This window comes from Dryas octopetala, chromosome 9 (assembly GCF_963921425.1).
Source record: "Dryas octopetala chromosome 9, drDryOcto1.1, whole genome shotgun sequence".
NCBI classification, from domain to species: domain Eukaryota; kingdom Viridiplantae; phylum Streptophyta; class Magnoliopsida; order Rosales; family Rosaceae; genus Dryas; species Dryas octopetala.
The window spans coordinates 17,008,776-17,031,566 of record NC_141374.1 but is presented as its reverse complement, the minus strand read 5'-3'; the positions used below and the strand labels follow the sequence as shown (position 1 = coordinate 17,031,566).

Genomic DNA, 22,791 nt, shown 5'->3' with positions numbered 1-22,791 from the left:
ATTTCATATTTCTCAATCACCCCGTACAATTACATTGGAATTTGACCAATGCCATATGTCTAGGCTGACCAGCACAGAACTAAACTAAAAAAAGAAGCCTATGTATTATCCACACTGTAAAAGTGTAAAGGTTGCCAATCTATTTGGCACAAAGTAACGATGGATTTTTTTTCCAAAGAAAAAAAAAAACAAATAGCAAAATAAAATTGGAATATAACCATGAACAAAGTTGTGTACAATTTTGGTTTTACTCTTTCTTTCCCTGTGCAGGGGTTGTCCTACTTTAGGATGCTTATGTCTTTGAAAGTTGCTTGGTGTCATTACCAAGCAAAAGAAATCAACTTCGGAGATACAAATTATTTGTAATACCTTTTTCATCTTCTTTCCCTTGAAAATAAAGAAAGAACTTTTTGGTTTCCTGAATCCAATTTCATGGAACTTCTTTCAAAGTCTTGATATTGCCATAACCACTACTTTCTTCATCATCGTCTGCATATTCGATCCCACAGCAGCGTTTACCATCTTCTTGATCCATGACCCAAGAGCTTCTTGGATTGCAGCTTTTGAAGAACATAAAGCTCACAATTACATCAAGAACAACAAGAACTGAGTACAAGTAAGCAATGAACACCCCCTCTAAAGCTATGGAAGATCCAAGCTTTCCTGCGAAATGGGAAGGTCTTACAATCCTGTATTGGAACAATGCTTCAATTGCAGCCAAGGCCATGTTGAGAGGCAGAGCCAGAGACAGAGCAGTTGGGGCTCTTCCTCTGATTAAAAGACAGGCCTTGAGAATTGTCAAGTACCCACCACTCCTCTCTGTGCCTGATACAACCAATGCCAGGTTGCATATTATGAGCACATTGGCAAGAACTATGGAGTAAAGAACAGCCCCAGATGCTGAAAAGAAAAGGAGGGTGTTGGGGGAAGAGAACCCAAATCCTTGAAGAAAATTGAAGGCAATGAATAGGACAGAGAACACTGTTGCATTTGCAGAGAGGATCAAGAATGAGTTGTAGATTTGGGTAAGGAGGAGAGGGGTGTAGAGGGATATGATAGAAGAAAAAGAAGGTGGTGATGATGATGACGAAGTTGGTTTTTGGTGATTGAGAGCTTGAAATATGGAGGCTTTGGTTATGAGGAGGAAGGTGAGGGTAAAGGGTAGTGTGAAAATTGAAGAAGAGATTGTTTGAGAGAGCTTTAGGTTGAGAATGGTGAAGAGTTCTGAAGAGGGTGGGAAGCCTGCAGCATCAAAAAGACTGTGGAGGCGGTTGTAGATGGTGGGCAAGAGAGAGCTTGAAGGAACATATGCTTGGGAGATGAGGACTGAGGCTGAGAAGGGCAAGGCTATGAGTGCCACAGTTGAGGTGAAGAATTGGTACTTCTGAAGAAAAGTGTGGGTTGATTTTCTCAGAATCTTGCCTGCTTTTTCCATTGGAACTCTTGGGCCTTCTTCTTGCATTGCAAGGGAGATGGGTATGAAATGGTGTGTTTCACCAAATAGGGTGTAGTGTATATAATTAGAAGAGGGCTTCCTTCTTTTCCAATATTTTTTTTTATTGGGTTCTCTCTCTCTCTCTCTCTCTAAATGGTTGGTTAGAGAGGGGGATTAGAGAGGGTTGGTGTTTTGGATGCTTGGACTGGCCAACAACTAAAAACTAACAAAATTTGCAGAGGTGGAGTTGTTTGGCTATCTATCTATATATTGTTTTTATCAAAGGAACTCTTTGGACTCTATTGGGTCATTGTGATGTCTTTGTAATCTCCAAATCCCCCACATATTGGTTGGCTAAGGGGCATAGAAAGAGCAAATTTTATTGGGTGTAAATAAGTTAATTTATGAGCAGAAGAAACCTTTTCTTATGGCATATGCCTTTCGCTGATGTAAAGAATGCCTGTTCTGGATTGCTTCTAGTGCACATTGTTTTTTGCTTTTTTCTTTTTGTTTCATGATGATAGCATTATTTTTGCTTGTTATTGCTAGCCTCCTCAGCTCAGGTACCCCTCATGGGAAAATTTAATTTTTCTTGTGGGCTCCGCAAGCCTTGAATCTTAAAATTCAAGTATTGCTTTCTGTTTTCTATTTAATCTTGATCAGCTTTATATTGATTTGGATATAAATTAGAAGAACATGCATGATCGAAATATGAATCTATGTGCATTTGTGGGTGAAAGATTGGGTAAACATTCAAGTGGTAAGAGTGAATGAGATAAGAGTTAGAATTAGGCTATATCATGATTCGATTTTCTCTAATGTAACAAAAAGAATTGGGTTAACATGGGAGAATTTTGAGTTAAACTCTTATCTTTTGCTCATAAACAATATCGTAGTTTGGAGGAATCAAAATTAGGAACTTTGATTATCGATTCAAATCTTCAATTCACTGTTTAAATTCTAATTTAAATTTATTAATCTCGTAAATCTTATACATAAGTTTGAATGAATTGATTTTTTTTTTTTATTTAAAAGAGGGAGACTCAAATTTGGGACCTCTTCAAATAATGGAGAGATAAATACTACTAGACTAATAAATAGTTAATGAAAGAATCGAATTTAAAACCTTTGATTACTGGTTTTAAATTCTTAAATTGACTAGTTTAAACTCCAATTTATAGTCAAATGTATTGCTAAATTTTCTGCCTATAGGATTAATAAAATAGAGAAAAATATGATATATTGGATTAACAAAATAGAGTTTGGAAATGGATAATAAGAAAATAGGTTGTAAGATTGTTGGTCCAAAAATTAAACCTGGCTGAGGAAATGAAAGGGACTAAAGATTTCAATATATTTGTAATTCACGTCACTAAAAGTAGAAGGGGCTATGACAAAAAAAAAAAAAAAAGAAGTAGGGCCATAATTTCCTTATTTTGTATGCTTTCATGTGGCAAGAATATCAGTCTTAGCTTGCAAGATAATTATAATAATAACTATTCGTACAAAACAAAAAGAAAATGAAATATAACAAATATTAAATGCAATTGGGTAGACTAAGATGGGTTACCTTCTTATTCTATCAACAGTTATTATTTATGATAATAACGATGGGATGTTGAATACTTGAATACATATGATCCTCACCGTCCATTTGACATTAAATTTCATCCATTGATGGATGGCTCGACCTCTTGAATTTATGGACAATTGCAACATCACCCATTTTGTCATCATCAAATGACCAAAAAGAGAATTTGTCCTGATTAATTGAATTCCCCATCTCTACGTTTTACAAATGTGTATTACTCTAATGGTGAGGCTCCATCTATATTAATATAGGTGCATTTTTTTTTGGGTCCAAAATATTACAAGTGAAAATAACTTAAAAACATAATTTTGGTCACGAGTACTTTAATCATGTACAACATTCACTCTACTCAAAGCGTGTCACGTATTATATTATAGCTAATTATAGTTAATATGTCTTATTATACTTAATAAAATAGATTTATTATATTTTTTTATCCAAAGAAAGAAGAAAACGAGATTTGAATTCTTGCTATATGTGGTGGTAACTGCTCTACCCTAGAAATTTTAAACTAAAAGCTTTGAAAATTAATAAATGTTAGTATATGTAACATGTATAACAAACTTTCAATGTTATGATAAAGCTACATTAATTCCATTCTTGGTGAGCAAAATTACACTCTAACAAAATTTTAATACATAAAGAATTTAAGGGTAGGATAATGTTCTTTTGCTAGAGAGTGTATCTTATAGAGAAAAATTTCTCTGGAATAAAACTGACTCGGTATTCCTATATAATAATATGATGACACATATATTTTTATATTTTATTATATAAAAATTACTCTAATTTAAGACAGTTTATATCTCTTGGGATGTCAAATCAATCTCTATCCTTATTATAAGAAAATTTTTATTTTTATCTTATCAAATAGTGAATCTAAACCACACATTTATACTTACATTGTCTGCTATACGGATATTTCTAGCTACATATGCAATTTATAGTATAATCTAGATAGCCAACTAGCCAAAGTGAATATGAATTGGGTATGGGTGGGTGGAACCTATGGCCCAATGAAGACTGAAGTACAAGGATGATGATATGATGATGATATATATCATCATCCTTTATGAAGCAGTTGGTGCGCAGACTTTTGACCCGGTTGGGTTGGGTTGGGTTGGTACTTTGCCTACTTGCTTGGAGAGTTCTGTTACTTCTGTATATGATGTGGCATTACTTTTTTAATTAGTTTTAAAAGGCATATGGCTTTCTATTTTCCTTTGGTGAAATGTCTGTGTTTTGGGTGACCTTCTAACTAAAAAAGATTTAAACAAAGATATGTTATGGTTTTGAGTATATAAATAATATAAGTATGATTTCCAAAAAATAAAAAATAAAAAATAATAAGAATAAATATAAGTGTAAAATATTTGAGTTTAATTATACATGATTTGTTGATGATTGTATGTATTTAAAGTTTACTTTAAGATATTGTACCTAATGAAAAAATGAATTGTAAAATATTTCAATTCATTAAAAAATTATGGAAAGAATATATAGGTTTCTATAAAAGTAGTATTGCCCCAGCTTCTTTATGGGTTCCATACTTCCATGTGTGCTAAACTGTGAATAGAGTTATTTAAGACGTTCTATATCCTTTTACAAACAATAAAAGTACAATAAACACATTCTGATATTGAACTATATATATGCTTTATTATAATTCAAATCCAAGACCTTTCCAACAAAGGAGAGAGATCATTGCATAAGGTTGATAATAAATTATTCAAGTGTACATTAGGTGACTATTTTTATTATTTTGATATTCATGCATATTGGATCATTTTATTTGCCATGAGTTGTTCTACCAAATTATTCTGAGCAATTCCACTTCATTTTGTTATTGTTAAAAAATTATAAAGAGTACCATATATGGGTTGTCATTTATAAACAGCAAGATGGACAAATTCTTTCTAGCCCTATTATTGATTCTTCAATAATAGAATGACAATAATTTTATCATCAAATGATTATATTTGTACAAACTAGAAGAGGAAATTCATCACATGATTAAAAGTTAAAACTGTGCAAAAAAAAAGTTAAAAATTTAAGAGTACTTTTATTTCTACCCACTCCAATGACTCAACACACCCTCTTTAACTTCTTTTATTCCCTAAAAGTTCATATTTTATTCTTACATATATAAAATATTAAAAACATGAAAATGAAAAAACAACAAAAAAAATAATCAAGAACTCCATCCCCATTCCCAACCTAGCTACCCAGAAACCCCATCCCTCCTCACCACCGGCCACATTATCACCGCTGACAGCTCCTTCCACGCCGCCGACACCCGCCCCCTAATTCTTTTTCTTTTTAATTTGAGAGGGTATGAATAAAATTCTTCAAAATTCAATGGGTTCTAAAAACAATTCATGGGTCCTGCATTTCTGCTATGATAGGAATAGTTAGGGTATGTCACATATGGGTGGAATTTACCAAACTCTCTTTTGGATTCTTACCCGAAACCACACCTACCTAGCTATGAGTTGAACTTGATTACTACTTCAACACATGTTAGTATGTTACCACAATGAAACTAAATGGAACATTATTTTAACTTAATCCCATTGTCTTTTGCTGTAACAGTATCCACCTTGAAAGTACAAACTGCACCATGCCATTTGCAATTTTTTTAGTAAAATTATTGTTGGGACCTATCTAGCCACACACCTTGCCATATCTCCCAAAGTATCTAAAATAAATTAAATTGAAGAATATGTATTCATCCAAATCAACTTGGAGGTTAGAGCATGCTCTAATTGATTAGATTAGTTCAAACTTATATGTCAATGGGTTAAGTCAACTGACTTGAAACTACACCGTCTATGGCACCAAATGACATGGACTGGGTAATATAATATTGAATCTTTGGAGGTGGATATGCATGCCTTGGGTTTTGAAAAACACTACCCTAAACAATAATTCTTATCCAATTAATTAAAGAAAAAGAAATTTAAAAACCATTTCTAGCTATGGTTTTGTTGCAATGTGTTTGTTGTTAGATTCAAACCCTTTTATTAGTGTTTGACATCAAAATGGGTTGAAATGAGCTTAACCTTAATTACCTAACAATATTGATGACTTGATTGTGAATCTGCATAGAGTCATAGACTGATAAAAAGAGGCATGAAAATTGCCATCTAGCTTTTAAATAATTAGGATTCCATATAATATAATATATGTATTATATATATATATATATATCAGTCCAACTATCCAAGTAGGCAAGTACATAGGCTTTGTGTGGCTTTAGGAATTCAAAATGAGACCAAATAGACCACTAGTTATGTGAGACAATCCCTCTGCTGCTATGCATAATGGGGGAGAAGCTAGCTTGCTACTATAGTACTGGTATAAAAGGAGAGATTTGGAAAACTAACTTAAATTGAAGTTAAATAAAGACTTTTAACTTTTTTTTTTTAATTTTTATAAATTTGACTCTCGAGTAGTGCTTGAACCCCCCTCGAGAAGTGCTCGATATAATTCGAGTACTACTCGAGGGGGGGTTCGAGTACTTCTCGATAGAAGCTCGAACACTACTTGAGGGTCAAATTTCAAAAAAAAAAAAAAGGGTTAAAAGTCTTTAATGATAATCAAAATGAGTTAGTTTTCCAAATTTCTCGTATAAAAGAGGAGGGAAATTTCGAACTCTAACCTTGAGTTTAAAGGTAAATATTCTCTACCATTAAAACATACTACAAATCTTGAACAATCTCTTCTTGCTCTTCCTCGTCTTCTTCAACCTTTATCTTCTTCTTAATTTTTTGATCAGTTGCGACCATCATCACCGTACCATCGTCGCCGGAAGAGGATAAGCAATTGGTCAATTTTCTGGTCTAGTTGTGGAATGAGCGGTCTACATAAGGTAAGAAATTTTATTGCAAGGGTAAATTCGACATTTCACAAGTAAAAGGGTTAGAAAAGTAAGTTTTGGAACGGAATGGTCAAAAAAGCTTATTGCATATTAAAAAGGGTTATTGAATTAAATTACCCATACTTTTGCTTGTTTTATAATGGGCTTTCTGGGCCTTTCTGGTAGTAATCAGCATTGATGGAGTAGTCCATGGACATATGGGCTTTCCTGTGTGAAGATGGAGGAGGTAGACTGGGCCCTGAGTCTCATTTTGTTTGTCCAAGTAACGTCATAAACCTAATGGACCTACCTAAACTTTTCTCAAGGCTTCCCATTTGTTGCCACACACAAGTCACAATGAGCATCTACATAGCAAAATGTAGCCAATTGGGTTTCTTTTTAGAGGGCCGCCAATTATGTGTAAGTACATTGAGAAGAACCCACAGATATGATCATGTGGACAAAGTCCATTGATTCCAAGTTGATATTGATAAGGACAAAGCTTCCATGCTTGCATATGCTTTTATTAATTAACTTCATTTTGAATTTTGTTTCAGATTGATTTTTCACATATTCAAAATGTCTAATATTCACTTAACTAAACTTTGCATGAAATCTGTTGTGTTTTATTAATTACGTAAGTCATACGTCATGATTTGAACTTAGAATTTATTACTTCGTTATTCGACTCCAATTTCACTTAAACAAAAGTGAATTGTTGTTTATGGCCATGAATAAATGTGAATTTTTAATTGGGTTGAAACTTGGAAAGAGCAGGCGAGAATCAAGTCAAACCCAACTGGCATAAACAAAGATAAAGACAGATGCTTTAAGAGGGTGGCTGCATTTCCATCTTGCACTTGCACAACTGCACTTGCATGCTCACCATGGGATATATAATCAAACCAAACCAAACCAAAACTTATTAAATGTGGATGTCACCGAGTCAACGTGGCCTTATCTTTCTGAAACACACCTTCCTCCACATAAACCACTCACTCCTTGCCAAACTTGCCGTAGTCTCTCATCCCTTTTTATTTTGTAAAACTTTGAAATTTAGTCCAAATTTAGAGAAGGGGGGGGGGCTATTTACACCACCCTAATCCACTAAGTTGACCACCCCACTTAAATTTTTACCCCTTTGTGCCCATTTTGCCCCTGCATTAAAAAAAAAAACCATTTCTCCAATTTTGGCCGGCCACCTCTCCCCGACGCCGCGGAGCTTCACGACGTCGATTAGCCGCGCACGGTGGTCGGATGAACAAGAGAAGACCACCGTTGGACTCGCCGTGACCTGGGGAACAAAACCCAAGTGGTCCGGCGTCTCAACTTCGCCGGAAAAGGAAGATCGCCGACGAAGGGCCGATCGGGTCACGACGTCGATTAGCCGCGCACGGTGGTCGGATGAACAAGGGAAGACCACCGTTGGACTCGCCGTGACCTGGGGAACAAAACCCAAGTGGTCCGGCGTCTCAACTCTGCCGGAAAAGGAAGATCGCCGGCGAGGGGTCGTCGGGTCTTCGCCTGGGCCGATCGGGTCTTCGCCTGGGTGGGTGGGTCTTCACCTGGGTGGGTGGGTCTTCGCCTGGGAGGGGTGGGGTCGACCGGCGAAGGGGAGGGGTGGGGTCGCGCCGGCGGTGGGGTTGCGCCAGCGGCGGGGAGGGGTGGCCGGCCAAAGTGGAGATGGTTTTTTTTTTTTTTTTAATGCAGGGGCAAAATGGGCACAAAGGGGCAAAAATTTAAGTGGGGTGGTCAACTTAGTGGATTAGGGTGGTGTGCATAGCCCCCCCTTTAGAGAATTTTTGAGTATTTATTTCCTAAGCTTCCTTTGCGGGACTTGAAACCTTTCAAATAGTGCGCGAATCTATGGAAAAGTGTTTGAGCATTATTCTAGGGTTATATTTCTCTTATTCCAAAATATATGGCTCTAAGGCCCGGTTTGGGATTGCGGTGGAGGACCCAAAAGCTACTGTGAATGACAATTTTCAATCACCTATAGCAGTTTTGGTGTTTGGTAAAAAAATAAAAAATTACTTTCCCCCACAATTCTCAACTCCCCACAGTAAAAACATAAAGCAGGTTTCTAGGTGCTTTTGAAAACTGCAGTGAATCACAACAACAATGAATATTTTATTTTACCCATACTACCCTTATTGATTTCTATAATTTATATTTGTTTATTTTAAATTAAAAAATATGCTCATTGTTAGTTATATTTTATATTGTGATAATTAATTATGATATTTTATTTGTACGATTAAAATTATAATATACTTAAAAAAATAATAGGAATACTTATTTAATAATGTTGTTCTTAAAAAAATTAATACTAACAAAAAGTTGTAGCCACAAATTTAAAAAATAAGTAAAAAAACATTTTAGTTTACCAAACAAATAAGTAAAATACACTTTCAGTATCATGTCCATTTTAGTAATTATACACAGTCACAACACTTTTACATTAACATTTACCAAACACTTTGATATTATTTTTTTCACTCACAATACTTTTGAAAACATAGTTTACCAAACACTCAACTGCTTTACTTTACAGCTGACTTTACTTCACAGTTGTTTTTTCTCACAGCAATATCAAACTGGTCCTAAGTCTTTAATAAAAACGCAAGTGGTCATTTTTTTCAAAAGTTTCCATTTATTTTTCACTCTTTTTTTTTTGTGGGGAAATTATGTTCAACCATTTTGACCCCATTTTTTTCCCCTTATTTTAATTATTGGTCTAATTCAGTCACACAGATACTCTAATATAAAAGCTTAACTTAAAGATCCAACAAATGAATGAATTTTGTCTTATGGTATTTGTACGGGAACTCCTTGAAACTATTGGACGGTTGCCGTTCCAACGAACCCAACGGTATAAATATCAAAGACGGCTTTCTTCACATGATTGTTATCCCCCACTGATCCCTCTATCTGTCTCCAACTCATCCCATAATTCTCCTCACAATGCTAATCAACAATCCATTATTTTAATTCCTTTTTTTTACCGGGAAAAATTAAAAAGTTTAGTCCAGCCTATCAGATCGAGCCACGTGTGCTGAGTTCAATGTCAAACTTGGAATCTAGTTAAGTTCATAAGCTCCAACGGCTGTGATTTCGAGACTATTATATGGAGCAGCTGAAAACCGTAAGCAGGTGAGAAGCACTTGCACGAAAAGCAAAAGCGGAGACGTAGTGGAATGTGGTCCGCGAGTGAAACGAAGGGACGCAGCGACGAACACGACGCTCGCACTCGCAGTCACACCCATTTCTGTTCACTATAAGCGCTTCGAGCTTCGAAGGTCTTCATTCTCCGTCTCGAATTTGTTTCGCTCTTTGAGTTTTGGCGGCTGCGTGCGTGTGGATTCGATTGGATTGATTGAGCTTTCTCTCAATGTCTGGCGAGGCAGAGGCTTCGTCGTCGGGGTTCGGGACTGACTGGCCTGAGGATGTGGAGGACTACATTTCGGTGAGTGTGTTTTTTCTTTTTAATTTTTTTTTGGCGCGTTTGGTTGCTGAGAAAATGTGGGGAGATGAGTAAGAAATTGAGTATTTTTTTCTTCTTCTTTTTCTTTGATCTGTGGGAGCGGAGAAAACAATAAAATTCAGCTCAGAAAAGCTGTGCTTAATACATGTAATTAGGAACTTCGGTGGCGAAATTTAAGTTTCTTGTATTTTCCCGGCATTTTCTTGGAGAACAAACGGAGTTTTGCATTGTGACTTTTGTTTGTTTCCTTTGTAGTTTTCTTTAAAATGTTTGCTTGCTGAGAAGAGTTTACGGAAAAACAAGTTCATTAGAGTTTGCTTGTTTGCTTTCCCTTGTATTTCACTTTGCCAAATGTTTGGTACTTTGGTTATTTAGTAATGTTAAGAAATAAATTATTAATTGAAATTTGAATTTTTTTTTCTTTTTACTTTTTTTCGTTGGTTTATAAAAATGGAGCATTTGATTAGTCCTTTTTTGAACAATTAAGCTGTTAATTTAAGTCGTGGAATATTATGCATTTTATGTATTCGAGTGTTAGAACGTCAATTGTGATGGGTGTGTTCATGTAAGTATATCTGGCCTAATAGCTGCTTGATTTGGTGCAATAGCTCTAACAAAAAATAGGACATATATACTTTAAGCTAGTGCAGCAAAAAAAGTTTGCTAAAATTTGTTCAGTGGAGCTTCTAATTTTTGTGCCTCTCAAGAATATAAAAGAGATTAAATTTTGGATCTTCTAATGTTGCTACTTTAAATTCAGCCAAAACAATGCAAGTGTTAATTTTTAATTTATTTCTCTGTTGAAAATTTAAGACTGCTTGGAAATCTGATGAGTATTAAATTATTAATGTTTGGAATGCAGGCTAATGAAGGAGAATCAGCATTGCCCTGGGACATATTTAGTCATGTTTTTGATCTTGTGCAGAAGGGAAACCAGGCATTTCGAGAGAATCGATTTGAGGAGGTGAAAAGAATTCTTAGCTATGAGTCTATGACCCCTTTTCTATCACAGGAATTTTCTCTTCTTACGTGGTTTAACTTCAAAATGTTGCCATATATATTTATATATATATATATGGTTCCTTAATGTTTAAGTATTTGTAGCAACTGGTCTAGGAAACCTTGTCTTTGGTCTTTGGAGTTACCTGGTATAAGAATACAAAAAACTGTTGGTCCGCATCCTAATAGCTTAAGATTTTTGAAATAGTGGTAAACCAACAAACTTTATCACCTGGTATGGTTTAGCCAATTATTTCGGTTTTAAGGACTGATAAGACGTTGTTATGATTTTCTTCATTCTATATGTGGATTTCCTTAGACGACCAAGGCTTTAAAGTAACCTTAGTTTTATTGGAAATGGTGATTGTGATCAGGAAGATGTTGATATGAGATTATTAGAGGAGTAGACGACTAGCAGACAGTCAGTGTTTATTATGTTTACACCTTAAGAGGTATGCTACACATGCTTTGAAAAAAGACACATGGTACTTCACTCACTCATTGTTGTGTCCATAAATAAATGTTCTTTTAGCCTATTGGAGTTAGATGCCCACATTCCTTTTGTCTGTCTTCTCAGATATTTATGGTCCATGACATGGCATAGGGCTTGAATCTCTAGTCATAGCCTCTACACAAGTAAAGAGACATATAACTTTTGGTTTTTTACCCACTTTTTCGTGATATGGATATGGTTTTCTTCTTTCCATGTTGAGTGCTAAGGTCACTGTGATTATCAGTTTGGGAAGGATCATTATTACTATTGTTGTTGTTATCTGACTGTTGTTCCTTGATGCTGCTGTGTTGCCACTGTTGGCATGCTTATCTCTTCTTAGAAGATTATTTAGTACTTTATTACTTTGTTTATTATCTTGTGTAATTTTATGTGAGTCTTTTTCACGCAAAGTTTTAAAATGAAATATATTTTTCTTAACTTCTCTGAGTTCTTGCTTGTCCTGATCAATCTAGTTTCTTTCTTCAGGCAATTCATTGTTACTTAAGAGCCAATAACATTAAACCTTGTGATCCTGTTATTCTTGGCAACCGAAGTGCTGCTTATATCAGGTTAAGTGTTGTCTAGGGTGTGCTTTTCAAGCTTCTTCTAAATGGGTTTTTACCTACTTTTGTACACTATTTGTAATATGTTCCATTAAACATATTTCAAGCAGGATGAGTAAATTCCTTAAACGCATACCACCATCAGCTTCTGAATATAGAGCACGAACTGGTTTGGATCCTACAACACTCGCTGAGGTATGTCTTATTGGCTCATTGGTTATGTATTAGGGAAAAAAAAAAATCAATTTTCAACCAGATAGCCATTGGCAACATTCTGAAAAAGTTGTTAAACAATTCTTTCAGCTTGCTTTAAAGGATGTGGAGAAGCTAATCAACCTCCAAACTAATTCAGAAAAAGTGTACATGTTAAAGGCTGAAGCTCTCATTTTGGTGAGGAAGTGTTGCTATCTATTTCACTTTAATCCTTTTTCTTAAGAGAATTGGAGGGGGGGGGGGGGGGGGGGGGTGTGGGGGACTGTAAATGGGTCCCGGTATGTGTATTTCTTTTATGAAGTTTTTGTTACTGTTCATATTAAAAATGAGAGGTTAAAACCAATAAATTTTTCTTTTTTCCATCAGTAATTATTTTTCCCACCCTATGGTTGTTTTCTAGGATCGATTGTCCATCAGTTTAACTTTGGCCTTGATTTGAATTGGCAGTTGGAGAAATATGACATGGCCCGAGATGCTATTCTTTCTGGCCTCCAGGTTGACCCTTTTAGGTAATATACAACTGTATCCATTTTGTTAATTATTAATCAAAACAGAGATATTTTAAGTATATATCGTTTAATACCTGCTGGGCGCTGGCTATATAATATGTTTGTCAATTTCTAATGTGTTTTTATGTGGTATTCTGTAGCAACCCTCTTCAGGCATCTCTCCAGAATTTAGAGAGAATACAAGTTACCTTTACTGGGAGGAGAAGCCATAGGAAACCAGAGCGCAGTGATGACTTTGATTGCACAGTGTGCATGAAATTACTATATGAACCTGTAACAACTCCTTGTGGGCATTCTTTTTGTCGCTCGTGCCTATTTCAATCAATGGATCGAAGTGAGTGTTTTTCTGTTACTGTTTCTATTTTGATTGAGCTAGTATATATCTTTATCTTCCCCTTATTTTCATTGACTTGTGTTAATTATCTTAGGTAACAAATGTCCATTGTGCCGAACGGTTCTTTTCATTAGTCCTAGAACATGTGCAATCAGGTCAGTTGCTCATTTGGTAATAATTGAATGAGATGCTTGTATCATTTAACATCGGAAGCTTTGCTTTAGTGATTTTTAACATATGCTGTTTGTAATGATCATGGCTGCACATCTCCTGGCCACGAGTTCACTTGGTATATATTGAGGCTGGCATTGTGACTAATACAGACTATAATATTATTAAATTTGTGTTTCTCACTGTCCAGATAAAAGATTCAAGATATGAAATTACTAGTCTATCAATCTGTATTTAGGAAATCGAGATGTTGTCCTCTTCACCTTGCAATCACACATTCAATGATAGGTGTTTATTTTAGTATTATAGCCTTTCAGAATTTGCCAAGAATGTTGGGTTCAGTTCTGTTTTAGAAGTCTACATCCGATATTTTACTTTATTTCATTTTTATTTTTACCAGTGTGACACTTAACGACATCATACAAAAGAACTTTGCAGAGGAATTTTCTGAAAGAAAGTCAGAGAATGAAACAATGACAAACTTTGGTGCTGATTTGATGCCTCTCTTTGTAATGGATGTTGTCCTTCCATTTCAGAAGTTAACGCTGAACATTTTTGAACCTCGGTATAGACTTATGGTAAGCTGGATAACAATCTCTAATCTTTACGTATGACATTTATAAAATAATGAGACATAGATGCGATGCATTTGCTGCAAAAGAACCACGTTGAAAAACTTATCTGGCAACCTTTTGTCTACGTACTCAGAACATTTATATGACATATGAAATGCATGTGTTTTTTGTTTCTATAGAATATTTATAGATTTTTTATTAATTTGCTACTTAAACAATAGGTGAGGAGAATAATGGAAGGCAACCGTCGGATGGGAATGGTAGATTATTGACACTGGTCCTTTTCTTTCCCTTTTCACTTTCTTAAGGTATACCAAGGTCGACAAAAAGTCCAACTGTTACTGATTTGGCTTTTTTTTTTTTTTTTTTGTAGGTTGTCATTGATTCTACAACAGGTTCCATAGCTGATTTTGCTTGTGAAGTGGAAATTACTGAGTTGGTCTTTCATCCTTCTTCTTTCCTTGATAGTTTTCCTAATATGTAAAATGTATTTGTAAACTCCACTACAAATGTTTCCTATTTTCTTTTGATTTTTCATTTCTAAATTAATATTCCATTAATTATTATCTATGTAGGTGTGAACCACTTTCAGATGGGCGTTTCTATTTAGAGGTTAGATATCATTATTTTTTACTTAAATCCCTACTTTGCTCTCTGTTTACCTTTTTTTAATGCGTTCTGAATGACTAAAAGTCTAAAAACTGATCTAATTACTCTTTTTTATTCTTTTAATGCTTATGATTTTTGGTCTTGTTTTAATACAAGTACAGTATGTTTATCATATACAATTTCAAGCAGATTGAAAGTCGGCGAAGATTTTGCATAATTCGATCTTGGGACCAAGATGGGTGAGTTGTCGTATGATTTGTCTAGCTATTCATTTAATCTGCAGTTACTGTTATTGCTCAATGTTTTGCCTCTGTAATGTGATCTTCAGGTATCGTGTTGCAGAGGTTGAATGGGTACAAGATATATATCCACCAGAAGGGACTAGAGAGAGATCATATGTAAGTTTATGATAATTTGAATTACAATTATCTTTCTATATTTGAGTGTGTTTTCCATTTTTAAATTTATAGGGTAGTAAGAAGCCTGAGCTGAACATGATTTGGTGCTTGAAGATGATTTTGAGTTTTTATTTTTTTATTTTTTTATTTTTTTTATAATACATTAATTCAATTCTTTTTCTATATCCTTACAGTTGCAGGAATTGACGAATAATGCAGCAGAATATGCTCAGTCATGGTTAGGGCGGTTGAAAAGAGCAGCACGTCATGGTAAAACCCTTAGGATGACATCTTGAGAATGAACTTGGAATTTAATTTTTTACGTTTTTCCTCTCTTTTCTGGGTTATCTGCCTCATAATTTAAATCTCTGATTTCTTCAATAATTGATATTTGAATGATCATTACAAATATCCTGGCGCATATTATCCATTATTGTCGGCGAATGTTATTGCCTGACTGAGATTTGTTTCAATTAAGCGGTTAGTTATAGTAGTTGAATCTTGTGATGGCAGATTAATTTTTCCTAGGTTAAACCTTATGTTTCACCGAAATGTCACCATTTTTGGTGCATGACACCATCTCTTTACAGATCGGAGACGACTTGAGAGACTTCTTAGTGTAGAAGCACTGATGCCCTCACTACAAGATCCTGAGCGCTTCAGCTTCTGGGTAACCTTATATTTTTCTATTTATTTACAGGCAGTATATTGAAGACACAATCATGTTATTGACAAGTATTACTGTCTGATTGAATGCAGTTGGCTTCCCTAACAAACCTGCGCCCTCATGAAAGGTTGGAGCTCCTACGCTTGAGAGATACAATAGAGGTACTTATTGTACTTTTTTACCGCTCTTCAGCCTAGGAATGTCGTTGGTATTCTCTGTGTATTATTCATTAAAATGATTATCTATTTTCCCCTTGCAGAGAATAAAGCGTGGACTCGCATATCTCAGAGCGAAAGAGGATGGTTGTCAAGTACAATGAGAAAAACAGTAATTGGGTTCAGTTCTTCATAATTGATTGCATGTATTTTAGAAATTAAATTCTTATACAAGCAATTTCTATACTCAATTCAACATTCTTTGATCCACAAAATGTTGGTGGATCCCTCTTCTTTTGTTGTAACTAAGGGTAGACCTGTATTCATTGTTATAAATAAAATCCTTTTTTTTTTTTTTTTTGTAATGCTGCATCTTGTCCTCTATCTTCACATCTTCTAATGCTATCCCTTGTTTCAGAACAGTCCCTGAACTTTGTTCTCCGACCAGGTTTCTCTTCAAGTGTTGACTTGTAATAAGATCTACACCCTAAAAAGGCAAGAAATAACATTATAATCCATTGGTTAGAACATTTTCCTAATTGTATTATATATATATATATACTATTTGCTTATATTTCTTTTGTCGATATTCTTCGTACACAAAACGACACCGTGTTAAGTATAGAGTGAAGATAAACAGAGGATGTGGTACGCACGATTTGATGTGGTAAAGAAGTAGGTGATGTGATTATATTACAAATAGGATATGGTCTGACTTACAAGTTACAATGACGATGTTAGTGAGTTTGAAGGCCCAACGCATAGCTCGCTGTCCGTTTCTTTTACCAAGTCTCTCTCATTCATCACAAACTCAAACAAACAAAACAAAACAAAACAGTCATCTCTGCACGTCTTAGAACAACAACGTACCTTCCATCTCTATCTTCTTTCTTTCTCTTTTCTCCAACTGCTTAACCATTTTTTCCACATAAAATTCAAATCTGTTTCTCTCACCACACACCCACACCACACCCCCCCTTTGTATGGGAGTTAAGCTTCTTCTGCATTTGCCCATTTCCCACATTCCCACTATGATCCTTTCTCCACCACCACCACCACCACCACCACCATTACCACCATCATTGCAGCCACCGCCGCCTCGCTAATCAACGCTATCCCATATAATGGGAAGAGAGAGAAATGGGGCATCATCACCAAAGTCTCAACCCTTCTCCTCCCTTTATTCCCTTGTTTTCCTTCTCCTATTCATCTTCAACCTCACAACCTCTGTCTCAGCCAAACCCACCAATGACTCTTCCACCCTCACATTCTCTCCTCCTGATAACTTTCTCATCGACTGTGGAGCCTCACAAGAGACCAAGCTCAACGATGGAAGGACCTTCAAATCCGACAGTGAATCTTCGAATCTCTTGTCCACCAACGAAGACCTCAAGACTTCAGCTGATTCAATCACTCCCAATGCCTCTGCCTCCATACCACCTTCCTCAAAACCTCTCTACCTTACAGCAAGAATCTTCACTGAAAATTCCACCTACACCTTCTACATAAACAATCCAGGCCGCCATTGGGTTCGTCTTTACTTCTATCCCCTCCCACACAAAACTTATAATTTATCAAGCGCTGTTTTCACAGTGGCCACAGACAAGTACGTTCTTTTGCATGACTTCTCTGCCACAGACAACAACAAGTTGGTGTTTAAAGAATACATTCTTAATGTCAGCCAGAACCATTTTTCTCTCTATTTCAAACCCATGAAGGACTCTTGTGCATTTGTTAATGCCCTTGAGGTCGTCTCTGTTCCGGACTCTGTTTTCACTGATGCAGCCATGGCGATTTCCCCAGCTGGGGACTTCAATGGGTTGTCGAATTATGCTTTTCAAGTCGGATACCGGTTGAATGTTGGAGGGCCGTTGATAGCTCCTGAGAATGACACATTGTCAAGGACATGGGAATCAGATAGTGCATATGATGCATTTGCAGAAGGGGCTGAGAATGTGTCTGTGGCTCTCAAAACCATTAAGTATCCACAGAGTGGGGCTAATACATTGATTGCCCCCAAATGGGTTTATGCATCGGCTGAGCACATGAAAGATGCTCTTATAAGTCAACAGAATTTTAACCTCACTTGGAAGCTGGATGTGGAAGGGGACTATTCCTATTTTATCAGAATGCATTTCTGTGACATTGTGAGCAAGACCCTCAACAATTTGTTCTTCAATGTATATATCAATGAGATGATGGCAGTGTCCAATCTTGACCTCTCTACCCTCACCAATGGCCTTTCAACTGCTTATTACAAAGATTTTGTGCTGAATGCCACAGCCTTCTCTTCTGAAAATAGTATCATCATGGTTCAGATTGGTCCTGGTAATACTCAGTCAGGATCACAGCAGGATGCAATTCTTAATGGGTTGGAGATCATAAAGATGAGCAACATGGCGGATAGCTTGGATGGTTTTTACGGTGTTGATGGGTCATACAAGGGACCTCCAAGAGTAAGTAGCAATACCATGAAGATAGTTGCAGGTGTTGGGTTGGGACTGGGAGTGACAGCAATGCTGTTAGTTGGTTTTGTTTTTATTCGGTGGCAAAGGAGACCTCAAGGTTGGGAAAAGAAAAACAGCTTCTCATCATGGCTACTTCCTCTCCATTCCAGTCGATCTAGCAGGTTCAGTAAGAGCTCAAGAAGATCAAGCATCTTTGGCTCGCGCAAGAGCAAAAGTGGTTACTCAAACTATTTCTCTTCCGCTAATTGCTATGGCCGGTTCTTCACTTTCAGTCAATTACAAAATGCAACGCAAAATTTTGACGAGAAGGCAGTGATTGGTGTCGGTGGGTTTGGAAAAGTGTATATTGGGGTGTTGGAAGATGGTACTAAGCTTGCTATAAAGCGAGGCAACCCAAATTCAGAACAAGGCATCAATGAATTCAGAACAGAAATGGACATGCTCTCCAAGCTACGCCATCGCCACCTTGTTTCACTGATTGGATTTTGTGATGAGGATGATGAGATGATCCTTGTGTATGAGTACATGGCTAATGGACCATTTCGTGACCATCTCTATGGCTCAAACAAGCCTCCATTGTCATGGAAACAACGGCTTGAGGTTTGCATTGGCGCTGCTCGTGGTTTACATTATCTGCATACTGGTGCAGCACAAGGTATCATACATCGTGATGTAAAGACGACAAATATTCTGCTGGATGAGAATTTTGTTGCAAAAGTAGCTGATTTTGGCCTATCAAAAACTGGACCAACATTGGACCAAACCCATGTCAGCACTGCTGTGAAGGGTAGTTTTGGGTACCTTGATCCTGAGTACTTTAGGAGCCAACAGCTTACTGAGAAATCTGATGTGTATTCTTTTGGTGTGGTTCTTTTTGAGGCACTATGTGCAAGGTCTGTTGTAAACCCTGCACTTCCAAGAGAGCAGGTGAGTTTGGCTGAGTGGGCAATGCAGTGGCACAGGAAGGGCATGATTGAGAAGATAGTTGACCCTAATATTGCTAGCTCCATCAACTCTGGTTCACTGAAGAAGTTTGTAGAAGCTGCAGAGAAATGCCTGGTGGAATATGGTGTTGATAGGCCTAGCATGGGAGATGTTTTATGGAACTTGGAGTATGCTTTGCAGCTTCAAGAGGCAGCCTCAGAGATTGATAATCCAGAAGATAAAACTACATATCCAATTTCCTTGGACAATTCAAGTCAATTTCACACAAGGGAAGACTCTGCTGTTGCAATGGATGATGATTCTCAAGTTATAGCTGATTCTCCTTTGTTTGCTAAGAAAGGTGTCCAGGGGAGGTAATTGGGCATAATTCCTTCTCACACTGCCATTTCCTGTTGTTCAAGTTCTATGCTCTGCACTAGCTGTGTGATGATGAGCACATGGAGCATCTGAATCGAAGTAAAATTGAATTATTTATTATGTTCCCAGTTTGAAATAGCTTATGGATAGGTTTCTTGATTTTTGATAACCCTTCAGATTTTAGTGATTGCCTGCTAAGTTATCAAAGCCTTCTGTATTAAGCTCTATCAATAGCATTGTCTTCATGTTTTGTATTTCGTAATAATCAATCAGTGTCCATTATAACCCTGTTGGACATATAATATCATATCTGTGACTGCATAATATCAAGTGCAGACACCATCTTTTTACTAGTACAATTAAACTGCATAGTAACAACAAATTAATGGAGATCATTTAACGAGGCAGTAGATGAACAGTTTTCCCTGGAAAAAATTTGCAAATATTATCAGGTCAACACTTTGACAGAAATTGGCATATGAACTGAAGCAACAAACTGCAAGGAGGGTGAAGCATAAGTTGAAACTTATGATCTTGAACTTTCTATTAATGCTAAAATCTGTCAATACAAATAAATAGCCCAAACCAAATATACAAAACCAAAGATATTCAACCTGGGTACAAAACCGGGAAACTGGAATACAAGCAAACTACTAAGACTGTGACTGACATACAACAAGAGGACTGCCCATCTAGTCTCTCCAACTCCAAAGTTTGGGTGCCAGACCTGTTGCTTCCTTAGTCTTCCTTTCCTTGTGACCCACTTCCTCCCCTCAAAATTGCTTCCACAGCTCAAACTGGTGCTGGCATTTCCCAGTTACATTTGCTTCAACTTCATATTGAGATCCTCAGAGATGACTGGAGCATCTGATTACCATTGCAGTCAGTTGTGTCGTGACCACCTCGCCTAGAGAAGCATATGCAGCTCCCCCAATGTTTTCAGCTCTATTATTGAACTGATCTTCCTAATTTTCCAATTCAGCAGTTAAAGATGTCATATTTCTTAGGTCAATTAGCCAGTTTTGAAGCCAGAACTTTGTGGCGGGCTACCAGTACTTCATTCAATTGAGCAATTTGGTGCAGGATTTTATTAATTTTCTGCAGAAGATCAAATCATAACTTTAGTAGAGGGACAGCACACACAAGGAGACATATTCACATAAACAAGACATCTGTTCAGGGCATCACACCAACAAGAAACAAGGAGACAGAACCTAGCATCAACATGTGCAATCAAGCCTTCCTTTCATTCCAGTAATATTTTTAAAAACCTTCTCAACAAGGTTGTAACTTTTTCCAAACGCCTTTCAAGACTGAGAAAGGAATGCATCATATACACTATAGGCTACAATTTACGGATGACCAAGTAAGGAAAGGCCTACAATCAAGCATATGAACTAAACTTTGCCCTCCAAGATAATTGTAATGTAGCAATTCCCACTTCCTTCTCTTATCTCGCCATGCAAGTAGAAGCTCAAAAATTGCTTGAACTTCCGGCATAGAGTTTTTAGCATTTTCATAGTTGGGCATATCACCCACAAAATTTTCTTTCTTTTCTTTTAATAAATGACTCTTCTGGTCAATGAATAGGAAAAAAAAAAAAAAAACGCTTTACAATTGCCATTCACACAAACACACAAAACCAGTCAAATTGAAACAATACATCAAACACTTGATAAGCCACAATTAATTTGAAGGCTAACAATTAGCTAAGCTAACCTCATCTTTCTCTTTGATAATCAGCTTCAAATGGTTCCGATACCGCCTTTTCCGAGCCCGAGAGTACAAGGACCACAACATGAAGACCACTGCCACAATGCCCGCGCCAGAGGCAAAGCACCAAACCCTTTCCAACCCAAATGAGGAAGCAATACCCAAAAGCTTGGAACGCAGTACCTCAACCCCAATACCTACCCAGCTGGTGACTTTACCACCTTTTCGGGCCTGGGTATCGGACGGCGGCGGCGAAGCCGGGCCTGATTCGTCGGAATCGGACGGTGAAAACGACGACAAAGACGACGATGAAGAAGACGACAGAGATGGAGATGACGGTGATGGCGATAATGGGTCTTGATGTTGCTGACTGGGTTGTGAGGGAAGGTGGAGATTTTCGTGGTTGCTTGGAGGGAAGACAGAGCAGCCATTGTTGGAGGGGAGAGAGTCTCTGATCACCACCATTGACCATTCCTTGAAGTGGGTTTTTGGGGTTTGTTGTTCCCAGTAATTGAAGCCCTCATGTGGATCATGGTGCTCACCCACCATTTTTTCATCACTTTTCAGAGCACCAAACAAACAACGATCTCCGCCAATTTCATTGTTCGGCGACTGAGGGTGAGATTAGCTTAATGGGGTATCTCTAATTTCGTTTTGTTTTGGGCACAAAGTTTAGTTTAAGACTCGGACTCGCTCACTCGTAAACAGAACATCGGAAATGGACGGCTTGACGATCAACGGCTGAGATGTAGTAGATGACATCTTAGTCAATTCTCACCGAAGTTTTTCTCCTCAGCATAAAGTTAGAGACCCTTGATAGAAATTCAATGGTTGATATTTAAATCTTGAATTTTCTTTCAATAAATGTGAATATTAAGCTGGGGATTGATTTTTTTTGGTCATCTAATTTTAATCAAATGGCTGATGAATATGATATTATGTTACATCTAATTTTGTTTTTATATAGTTAATACTTAACTGCTTAGTAAGAGTAATGTGATCAACAATGTTGAGGGACTCGATACATTCAACTTTGTCCTTTCCTTTTGAGCAAAGGTTAGGAAACTTAAACTGAACTACAAACACATAAATCTTATATTTAAACCTTCACGGCGGAATGCATCCGATACACCTGTGATTTGCAAATGCATCTGATACATATCTGATTTGCGAATCATTACGTATTTTGAGTTTTACACGTATCTTGAGTTTTCGATAAAACCACGACACCAGCATGAATCGAATTATATGGC

General features: G+C 36.7%; 4 protein-coding genes across 5 annotated transcripts; 2 read left to right on the top strand and 2 right to left on the bottom strand.

Moving 5' to 3' along the window:
- Nucleotides 1-193: 193 nt before the first annotated feature.
- LOC147275003 (uncharacterized) lies at nt 194-1,722 on the bottom strand. Its single transcript, XM_086227676.1, has one exon. The coding sequence runs from the start codon at nt 1,460-1,462 to the stop codon at nt 431-433; it is 1,032 nt and encodes a 343-aa protein (XP_086083802.1). The 5' UTR covers nt 1,463-1,722; the 3' UTR covers nt 194-430.
- Nucleotides 1,723-10,035: 8,313 nt separating this feature from the next.
- LOC147275002 (zinc finger (C3HC4-type RING finger) family protein) lies at nt 10,036-16,414 on the top strand. 2 transcript variants are annotated; one of them, XM_086255831.1, is made up of 18 exons: nt 10,038-10,351; nt 11,232-11,333; nt 12,348-12,430; nt 12,535-12,619; nt 12,728-12,814; nt 13,085-13,146; nt 13,287-13,480; nt 13,575-13,635; nt 14,052-14,229; nt 14,448-14,486; nt 14,600-14,661; nt 14,802-14,838; nt 15,025-15,074; nt 15,164-15,233; nt 15,428-15,503; nt 15,824-15,903; nt 15,993-16,061; nt 16,160-16,414. In XM_086255831.1, exons 1-18 carry the CDS (start codon nt 10,277-10,279, stop codon nt 16,217-16,219), a joined length of 1,470 nt encoding a protein of 489 aa, XP_086111957.1. In that variant the 5' UTR covers nt 10,038-10,276; the 3' UTR covers nt 16,220-16,414. The 2 variants fall into 2 exon arrangements, 1 of the variants encoding a protein (XP_086111957.1); XR_015124155.1 differs by lacking the exon at nt 15,824-15,903 and having other exon boundaries at nt 10,036-10,351; nt 15,934-16,061.
- Nucleotides 16,415-16,667: 253 nt separating this feature from the next.
- LOC147275001 (Protein kinase superfamily protein) lies at nt 16,668-20,105 on the top strand. Its single transcript, XM_086255830.1, has one exon. The coding sequence runs from the start codon at nt 17,180-17,182 to the stop codon at nt 19,823-19,825; it is 2,646 nt and encodes an 881-aa protein (XP_086111956.1). The 5' UTR covers nt 16,668-17,179; the 3' UTR covers nt 19,826-20,105.
- A 207-nt stretch (nt 20,106-20,312) lies between these two features.
- On the bottom strand, nt 20,313-22,209 carry LOC147275000 (uncharacterized). The gene is made up of 2 exons (XM_086227711.1): nt 21,545-22,209; nt 20,313-20,923 (listed from the first exon to the last, which is right to left on the bottom strand). Exons 1-2 carry the CDS (start codon nt 22,085-22,087, stop codon nt 20,834-20,836), a joined length of 633 nt encoding a protein of 210 aa, XP_086083837.1. The 5' UTR covers nt 22,088-22,209; the 3' UTR covers nt 20,313-20,833.
- Between the last annotated feature and the right edge of the window lie 582 nt (nt 22,210-22,791).